At 32.2% G+C, this 9880-nt stretch overlaps 2 protein-coding genes across 3 annotated transcripts; both read left to right on the plus strand.

Annotated features, from left to right (window-relative positions):
• Positions 1038-3174, plus strand: LOC104741961 (immune-associated nucleotide-binding protein 8-like). 2 transcript variants are annotated; one of them, XM_010462907.1, is made up of 6 exons: positions 1038-1114; positions 1199-1415; positions 2005-2279; positions 2371-2535; positions 2604-2738; positions 2856-3174. In XM_010462907.1, exons 1-6 carry the CDS (start codon positions 1112-1114, stop codon positions 2967-2969), a joined length of 909 nt encoding a protein of 302 aa, XP_010461209.1. In that variant the 5' UTR covers positions 1038-1111; the 3' UTR covers positions 2970-3174. The 2 variants fall into 2 exon arrangements, with proteins under 2 accessions (XP_010461209.1, XP_010461210.1); XM_010462908.1 differs by having other exon boundaries at positions 1039-1092.
• Positions 7024-8748, plus strand: LOC104741962 (immune-associated nucleotide-binding protein 8-like). The gene is made up of 6 exons (XM_010462909.1): positions 7024-7096; positions 7203-7431; positions 7541-7818; positions 7895-8059; positions 8154-8285; positions 8363-8748. Exons 2-6 carry the CDS (start codon positions 7209-7211, stop codon positions 8555-8557), a joined length of 993 nt encoding a protein of 330 aa, XP_010461211.1. The 5' UTR covers positions 7024-7096; positions 7203-7208; the 3' UTR covers positions 8558-8748.

Below are 9880 nucleotides of genomic sequence, written 5' to 3' on the forward strand. Positions count from 1 at the left end.
AAACACGGATACACCTTTAAACATGGATTTGATTCAAAATTAGATCACTTTTATAAATCGTAATTAGAGACTTTAGACTACACTCATCATTTTTATAAAAAATACTCGTCAAAAAGATAATAACGTTTATTCGCCATGTCTAAAAATTTGTTTTTGTTATGTTATATTTTAAACGTCTTTATCTGGAACTCTGTATAGCTTACGGATTGAAGCTCTTAACATGTCCAATTCTATAGAAACGGGACTAAATCGGTGTTATCGGTTAATAATATATATATTTCTAGATTTTGAATGGTAATATTGTAGTAGCTGTACTTGGTCTCTAAATGTAATTATGCAACTAGCAGCACACAACCATCTTTTTAAAAAAGAAGTTATTACAAGTGCTTTGACCAGCACTAGACGGAACATTCCCGGTATCGATAGTGTTCCACAAACATTTCGTTTACTTCAGAAAAGGATTACATTTTAGACTACTTATATAAAAATTTCGGTTAAGTGTAAGTCGACATTTTATAAGTCGACATTTTATTCTAATTTATATTTGTTAATTAAGAGGTCCAGACATCCCCATTTATTGTGTTTTACTATTTTGCATGATTTTTCTTATGTTTGTTTTCACTTTTTTATATACAAATCTGTTATTCCTGTGAAGTTGCAAGGCTTCCTGATTCCTATAAAGAATTAAAGTATTGAGGTTAGATAAAATAAAATGATAAAGGCTCAGTCTCATTACAGAATCTTCTCGAATGGTGTTCCCGGCAGGACAAGATTGCCAGGAAAAAATTACAGAGAGTCAACCCCCAAAAGTCGTCTTGTTGCCTATTCTCGTTACTTCACCTTTTCCGATTTTACATATTCTAATAAGCTAGCAGTTTACAGTATTACATTTATAACATTTTATACTCAAACTATAAAATAGAAGAAGTTTCTTGTAAATTTCCAAAATGCCTTGGTCGTCACATAATATTGTACATAAGGATCTCCTATTTAATGAAACTTCAAATAGATCATTGTGGGTATTATATTAGCTTATCAATTTTTCTCTGTTCTACTCTGTTTGGCAAGTACTGAGAAAGGCTAAGAAAGCTCGTGAGTTTCCCCATTAATTATGGTGCTAATTTCAATATTTTACAACGCTCACCCTTTACCTATACATATGTTCGAATAATAATCTAGAGTTTTCGTTTCTTTGTAGAACATGAGTGACCAGTCCATGGCTTCTGGGTCAGCGCAAATAAAAAACATAGTTCTAGTGGGGCGTGCAGGCAACGGAAAAAGCGCCACAGGGAACTCACTCATTAGACAACAAAGGTTCACCTCATTAACACAAGCAACAGGTGTTACTATGACATGTCAAACATTTAGGGCTGTGACAAAAAGTGGGCCGATCATCAATGTGATTGACACTCCTGGTATGTTTATACATTTGATACAACATTATGCTTTAGTCGTAGCCCGTAGGCATGTGAAGCCATATAATAACAATAGCTTGAAATGGGGTCATACTATGAAGACAAATGAATGAATGTGTGGTGTTATTTGTCTCTCATTGATAGCCATAGGTTCAGATTTCCCAATCTTATTTTTGTTATTTTTGTTATAGTTTGTTTAATCTGTTTTCCAATTAATTAAATTACTTANTTGAAAACGTATTTATCCACAAGCCCTGAGTTTCTGACGGTCAGTGATTCGATAGACTATTACTATAATAAACTTGCATTATACGTAAACGTTTCTGCTTATTAATCTGTCTACATACTTTTTATTTCAGAGAATTTTCACATTAAGTGGCAACAGAAAGGTTTTGTTTAATAATAAGACCAAGGATGAAGCCANTTTTTTTTTTTTTTTTTTTTTTTTTTTTTTTGTGCAAATACATATTATCTCTCCTAAAATCATCTTTTAATGATATTACTTTGTCTTCAACAATACTCCCTCGGTTTCATAATCCGCATTGCGCCATTGCCTATGATTTGGTTTCCTCTCTGGTTCGTGACACAGGTCTATTCGATTTGATAACGACACCTGCCTTTATCAGCAAGGAAATCGTTAGATGTCTTGCTCTGGTTGAGGAAGGATTACATGCTGTGGTGTTAGTTTTATCCGCTAGGAATCGGATTACGCAAGAGGAAGAGTCCGTGGTTAGTACGTTGCAAAGCCTCTTCGGGAGTAGAATCCTTGACTATTTGATCGTTGTATTCACTGGTGGTGATGAGCTAGAAGAAAACAACCAGACATTGAAAACGTATTTATCCACAAGCCCTGAGTTTCTGACGGTCAGTTATTCCATAGACTATTACTATAATAAACTTGCGTTACACGTAAACGTTTCTGCTTATTAATCTATCTACGTACTTTTTATTTCAGAGAATTTTCACATTAAGTGGCAATAGAAAGGTTTTGTTTAATAATAAGACCAAGGATGAAGACAAGAAGGATAAGCAAATCGAGGAGCTTCTCGCCCATGTTGCAGCAATTGGAAGGAAAAACGAAGGGAGACCGTTTACGGAAGAGATGCACCGTCAGATAAAGGTGATCAGTTTCTCGTTGAAACGCCTATACAGAACATATGTTAATTTACGAATCTTTGCGTTTCTCAGGAAGAGACCAAGAAGCTTAAGGACGAGGAAAAGAAAGCCGAAGCTAGGTATAGAAAAGAAGTAGAGAAAGAAAGGGAGAGGAAGGAGGAGTTAAGGATGTCGTTTCAACTTAAGATGGATGAAATGGCAATGATGGTAGTTAATATTATATTCGTATACTTTTTATAAGAGTGTTACTTAAAATATCTAGAGGCTTGAGATTATTCCCCTGTCACATTTCGTCCTTAACAATGTGTTCTCGTCCTCTTTCAGGTGGAGAGAAAAGTAGCAAATGCTTTGGATATACACGAAGCAATGATGCGTATAATGGAAAACGTGGCGACAAGGAGAGAACAAGATCCGAAGCCGTCATGCAACATCATGTAATCGGTGTACCCAATCGAGCAAAGATTGTTGGAAGACATATGTCAAAGTCTTATTGTGCACGATTTTTTATTTCATTTTATGTGTGCTATGTGGTTTTCTGCTTTTGTTTGCTTCCCGATTTCATAACCCTTGTAAGTATTGTTATTTAGCAAAAAAACCCTTGTAAGTATTGTTGCTAATTAAATAATAATTGTTGCTAATAAAATACTGTTCAGACATCCATATGTGTGTATTAAATCTAATCTTTGCTTACCGTCTTGTAATAAAATAATAACCGTCTTGTATTTATTGTTTAGACATCCATATGTGTATTAAATCTAATCTTTGCTTTTTAGTTTCTTGATTAAAAGATCTGATCTTTGTTTAATCATCCAATATATAATAAACAAAGAGAGTCTCATCCTAGATAATTCATCAATCATTATCACCTCTTTAAATTTAACATATATCAACATGTCATGTACTTTTTATTATATTAATTTACTACTTAATGTCTATATATCGAACAAAAATTAATAAAAGCACATTTTGTACTCTCCAAATGGTCGGTCAAATGGCTATCTGTTTTAATTGTATGAATTATTATTATTCTTATTTTATTAAAGTAGACTGAATAAAAACCGATATAGTGATTTTCAAGAAACACAATATGTTGAGTTTATCACGGGAAGATTTTTTCTTTATGACCATGATTCATTACAATTTGATATTAAGTAAAAAACTCGAAAGGAAAGTTTTTAAAATTAATGACATCTAGCTAGTATTAGTTTTAATTTTTTTTTTGCTAAAGCACATTTACATAGTGAAAACATTAATCTATTAAATCCCTTATTTAGAACCCCTGTTTTAAAAATCCCTGCATAGCACCGATTACGCCCCGTAAAATCGCTAGGTCTACTCTCTCCGTCTCGATTAATGACTAATCCCCGCCTAGCATCGATTATCTAATTATACCTATCTAATTTGATTATAACCCATACAATTCGATTACTTTCCGCTTAATTTTGTATATAATGATTATTTTTAGAATCAAATATAAATCAAATATGTATTTTTTGTTATTTAGACATTTAAATTAATAGTTTATGATGTTTTATAATAACTAATATACAAACTTTTAATGAAAATTATAATTTTTCTGTTAAATTATGTTTTATGTGTTTACCGTAATTTTAAAGACAATACTATAATTTTATATTTTATTTGATATTTTTATTTTAACATAAACAGAACTATACATATATTTAATACTATATATTTTTTATTTTATTATTAATTTAATAAAATAACTCTAAAACTAATCCCCGATTAATCCCTGTTTAATCTCTGATTTTTTCGTTAGGTGCTAGGCACAGTCCGACCGCCCAACTAGCGCCTAGCGATTTCTAAAACAGGGCTTAGAACCTAAAACTCAATGAAAGGACTACTACTCACACATATTCCACTATTAAATAATACAAAATATTTAGAAATTTTATAAAACTTGTCAAAGAGGATAAATTCCTTTACCATTGTTTTCGTTTTTTTCCCCATAGCTTCGTCTATAGCCATTGTAGCACATGAAAATACACAAAAAACACCATAGAATCCACAAGAACCTAAAAGACACCTACACTTAGGGGTAGGCGTTCAGGTATTCTTTTGGGTTTCGGGTCGGGTATTTCGGGTTTTTGAGTTTTTGGGTTTAGAAACATAAGATCCATTCGGATATTTTTAGATTTCGGGTAGCGTTCGGGTAAACACCCATCGGGTTTAGATATTTTCGGGTTTCACCTAAAATCTCAAATTATATTTTGGGTTCAGATCAGATTTGTAATTTTTTAATCCAAAGCAAAGTAAAAGAACCCAAAATCAATCCAAATTCATTAAAAATGATTATAATCATAAATTTTTAAACAAAACCAAAGTTATCAAACCAAATTGAATTCATGAAAAGAAAAGAACAATTCTAAATAACAAAATACCAAATTCACAGGCCGATAATTTTTGACTTCTTAAAACATCAAATGATATCAAATTCAAAGTTAAAACTATATAATCTATCTAAATTAACATATAAAAATTAACATATTTAAAAATGAAAACTAATTTATCTTGTAAATTGTAATAGTGATTATAAAATGATTTCCGAAACTTGTAAATTAACTTAACCTATTGTTAAATATATATAACTTTGGATAGTTTCGGGTATTTGTTCGGGTGTTCGGATATATTCAATCGGGTTCGGGTACCCATTTCATTTACTAAAAACATCCAATTGGATTTTTTTAAAATTCGGATTCGGGTATTTTTAATCGGGTTCGAGTTTAATTTTCGGATTCGAATATTTTGCCCAGCCCTACCTACGCTCGACAAAAGATTCTAAACAAAACAATTAACGACAACTTAAAACCGGAAAAAATATAACACAATAATTAGACAACCTAACCCGTCGTCCGTACCTCCAAATCTATGACAACAATAAACTATGAAATTAGTTTATAATGTGTAAGATTCTGTTTTAGATTATTTGGTATGAATTTTTATTTTATTTTTTTGATATTAATTAATCAGTGTTTTGTTAACCAAAAACATAATTGAGTATGTACTTTTTAACTCTGGATAAAACAAAATCTCCCTAGTTTATTCTGTATCAAATTGGTTTTGGGTATAAAGATTTACTTTATAGTTTAGTTTATACGCGTTAAGTATCCTTTGTATTTGGATATTACAAATCAAACTATAGTGTAAAAGTCTATTTAAACATTAAACCCTAAATCGAGTTTTCAAACTCAATCTCTAAAAAAAAAAGGCCCTAAATTGGATTATCAAACCCAACATAAACCCTAAAATATTTTTTATACACCATATATTTTGGAACCAACCCTAAATTTAAATCTTATACCCTGATGATATTCAAGACCATGTCAATACTAACCTCAGTAACCTGTTACATCAGTTTATAGTAAATTCCCCCATAAATGTTTGGAAACTCCCAAAGAATTTAAAGATCATTCAGGCCAATTGTGGGGGAGAATTGCTAAAATGACTTTCCCTGAACTGGTAATAATGATTTTTAATATCTTGAATAATTCCTTGACTTTTTGTAAATCGAGGTGTACTCTAATATCACGTAGCAAAACGTTATGTAAAAAGAAATTGTCAGAAAGAGAAATCGTGTATGCATGTTTGATTTAACGAGAAACGAATAAGTCTATAATAAAAAACGAAGGAAGTAGTCCAACAGATCAAGTGGAATTGGTACATAATGAAGCTACTTTTTATTAACTAGTGCAATATAACGTAATTTAAAGGAAAATGTCTAAAACAAATCAGATTGCTAAAGTGTGCGCTGATAATAATTTTTTTTTCTCTAGTCTAAAGCCATGCTTTTCTAGCAAGAAACCTGTCATTAGAGCAAACGTGTCTGTTACGTTTGAGGCAATGATGTCTTATGTTACCGAGAGCGCCTGAAATGGCCGATCGCTCGTGGCCGTTCTTTAGAATGGTGACATGCCGCTTGCGCAAGCTCTTTCAACACTTTGGACTCGTTTATAGACTGATGGGAACAAGTCCTTGTTGATTTGATATCTACACCTAATAACTAAAATTTATCCATGGTCCGATTTTAAAAAAATCTTCTTGGTATAGCTTACAGATTTTCAAAAGAATTTACTGAAACTATATATCTATTTTTATTCCAACTCAGGTATTTAATAACATTTTTTTCTCAAAAAATCTGTTACTTCGAAAATTCTACCCGACCAGGTTCATCTAATAAAAATATTAGTTGACTTGAACCATTTTTTATATGAGGGATGTAATAGAGTGGAAACTTCTGAACTTATTAGTTATTACATGCATATTCCCAAAAGACTTCGTCAGTTATGTCAAAACCAAAAAAACTCCACCCAAAAAAAAAAAAAATGTAATATCTTAATACTTAAATATTTAAAATTTCAACATGACACATCAAACAAGAAAAGATCGCGCAACAATCCATAAACGCGTTAGGTAAATAACTTTATTATATAAACTTTGGTCGATATAATTTTATGTTTTCTAATTTACTCTTGTAAGTATTGTATTTCATCCTCGTTTGCAAATATTTCAAGAAAGTTTTCCTCAATCATTGAAGCTTTTCCCGGGTACGTAAGTGGTATACATTGATAATTTTACTCACAGTTGTTACTTTTCACCTTTACAATCTGATATATATATATATATATATATATTAATTGTTACATCAAACAGCTATATATGGATGCTTCCCAGCCTTCAGCGTCAGAGGCAGTCAAAAAAGCTGTTAAAAACATAGTTCTGGTGGGACGTACTGGGAACGGAAAAAGCGCCACTGGAAACTCTCTCATCGGAAACGAAGTGTTCCTCTCGGAATCAAACGCAGCAGGTGTTACCATGACATGTCAGACATCTAGAGCTGTGACACCAGATGGTCTGGTAATCAACGTGATTGACACCCCTGGTATGTTTGGGCTTTAAACTCAACCGGTCTTAATATTTGACCATATTTATATAGTTTTGTGGAACCAAGCGTTTATATAGTTTATCAAAGTCAAGGTTTGATGATACAGGTCTGTTTGACTTGTCGGTGTCTGCTGAATTTATCAGTAAAGAAATCATCAAATGTCTTACCCTCGCGGAAGGAGGATTACATGTTGTGGTGTTAGTTCTATCAGTGAAAAATAGAATTACACAAGAGGAAGGGAACACACTTAGTACCTTGCAGGTCCTTTTCGGGAGTGAAATCGTTAAATATTTGATTGTTCTATTCACGGGCGGTGATGAGTTGGAAGCAAATAACCAAACATTCGACGGTTATTTTCTTCAAGGCTGCCCTGATTTTCTGACGGTCAGTGATTTAATAATTTTGTTTATATTTTGGATTATTTGTCTGTTTGTTTTTTGAACCGATTGTGCAATTCCAGACGGTTCTTAGAGAGAGTCGAGGCAGAAAGGTCTTGTTTGATAATAAGACTACGGACGAAGGAAAGAAGGCTGAGCAAGTCAAACAGTTTCTTGCGCATGTCGCATCGATTGAAGAGCTCAATGATGGGAAACCGTTTACACACGAAATGCATCTTAGGATAAAGGTGAAGATTGTGGATATGCGTACACTTACACACTGCGTTGCTCAATAGAATATTTTGTTAATGTTAAAATATTATTCCACTGTTTGTTTCTTAGGAAGAGGCTGAAAGGCTCAAGGAACAACAAAGGGAGGTTGAAGCTAGAAACCTTGGAGAAGCAGAGTTGGCAGATTTAAAAAAGGAATTACAAGAATCGTATGAGAGTAGGATGAGCCAAATGCAACAAATGGTGAATATTTATTCCTAAAGATGATAATGAATGATTCACATTCCAACATCGTTTAACGATCAACTCGTTTCTTACAGATGGAGAATACGCTAAAAGAGACTTCTGCTGCACAAGAGAACATGTTGCGTGTGCTCCAGAAGGCACAGAGCGACAATGAATCTATACGCAATGAGCACGATCATGGGGAACAGAGGCGGATGATGATTCAGCTTGGGCTTACTGTGCCTCCGGTAATAGTGACGGGGTTGGGATTGCCATGTACCATCTTGTAATCAATATGTCTCACCAAGATCAAGTCAAACGTCAATCCGTTCTGCACCTACGTCCTCCAAATTTCATAAAATTTTCTTTTATGTGTGCTTCCAGGTTTCTGTTTGTTCTATATTCTCATTCCCTTGCAAGCCTTGTTGTACGCCCAGATATGTATAGATAATAATACTGCTTAAAGAACGGTTACATTGTAGATGACAAAAGATTTACTTATAATCTCTGTTTTAAAAATCCGTGCCTAGCACCGATTACGCCCCGCAAAATCGCTAGATCCATCCTCTCCGCCTCGATTAATGACTAATCCCCGCCTAGCATCGATTATCTAATTACCTGTTTAATTTTATTATAACCCATCTAATCCGATTACTAACCGCTTAATTTAGTATATAATGATTATTTTTAAAGCCAAATATAAATCAAATATGTATTTTTTTTTGTTATTTAGACATTTAAATTAAGAGTTTATGATGTTTTACGTTAACTAATGTACAAAATTTTAATGAAAATCATAAATTTTCTTTTAAAATTACGTTTTGTGCGTTTACCGTAATTGTAAAGACAATACTATAGTATTATATTTTATTTAATATTTTTCTTTTAATATAAACAGAATTATACATATATTTAATACTATATATTTTTATACTATTATTAATTTAATAAAATAACCCTAAAGCTACTCCCTGATTAATCCCCGCTTAGTTTCCGATTTTCTCGCTAGGCGCTAGGCCCACTCCAACCGCCCGACTAGCGCCTAGCAATTTCTAAAACAGGGCTTATAATACACCGATGACGAACATGGTAAAGGACTTTTATAAGCAAGGTTACCAAAACTAGCAAATGACTAATCATGTCAAAACTAGACCACTTCTCTTGTTTTATCATAAGATCAGTAGCTTTTCTCTTTATAATTCTGAAAAGTTAAGATCGAAATTCTGAACGTGAATATAAGAGCATCTCCAATGGTCCTCTATTTTTGACTTTATTCTCTATTATAGAGTAATTTTTGCTCCAATCCATCTCTATTTTTATTTTTATAATAGAAATTGCTGTTTTTTTCTCTATAAATAGAAGAACTCTATTTTTACCTCTATAAATAGAATTGAACTATTTTATTTATGACAAAATAAATAAAATAAGTATTTTAAGAACTAATAATATAAATTTAAGTATACATTTTTATTCTAAAATATTGAGACTACCATTTGCAAAAGATAATTTTATAAAAGTGTTACAAGATTTAAAGTAAAATGGATTAGTTTGCAATTTTTATAAATAAAAGATGTTAATTGTCAAATAAAAATATATCTATTTAGAATATTCTT

The sequence above is a fragment of the Camelina sativa genome, chromosome 14 (genome assembly GCF_000633955.1).
Source record: "Camelina sativa cultivar DH55 chromosome 14, Cs, whole genome shotgun sequence".
NCBI classification, from domain to species: domain Eukaryota; kingdom Viridiplantae; phylum Streptophyta; class Magnoliopsida; order Brassicales; family Brassicaceae; genus Camelina; species Camelina sativa.

Coding starts and splice junctions, on each gene's coding strand:
- LOC104741961 (XM_010462907.1), top strand. Junction 2,536..2,603: donor AGATGCACCGTCAGATAAAG/GTGATCAGTTTC, acceptor TGCGTTTCTCAG/GAAGAGACCAAGAAGCTTAA. Junction 2,739..2,855: donor TGGATGAAATGGCAATGATG/GTAGTTAATATT, acceptor GTCCTCTTTCAG/GTGGAGAGAAAAGTAGCAAA.
- LOC104741962 (XM_010462909.1), top strand. CDS start 7,209: ATGGATGCTTCCCAGCCTTCAGCGTCAGAGGCAGTCAAAAAAGCTGTT. Junction 7,819..7,894: donor GCTGCCCTGATTTTCTGACG/GTCAGTGATTTA, acceptor GTGCAATTCCAG/ACGGTTCTTAGAGAGAGTCG. Junction 8,286..8,362: donor TGAGCCAAATGCAACAAATG/GTGAATATTTAT, acceptor CGTTTCTTACAG/ATGGAGAATACGCTAAAAGA.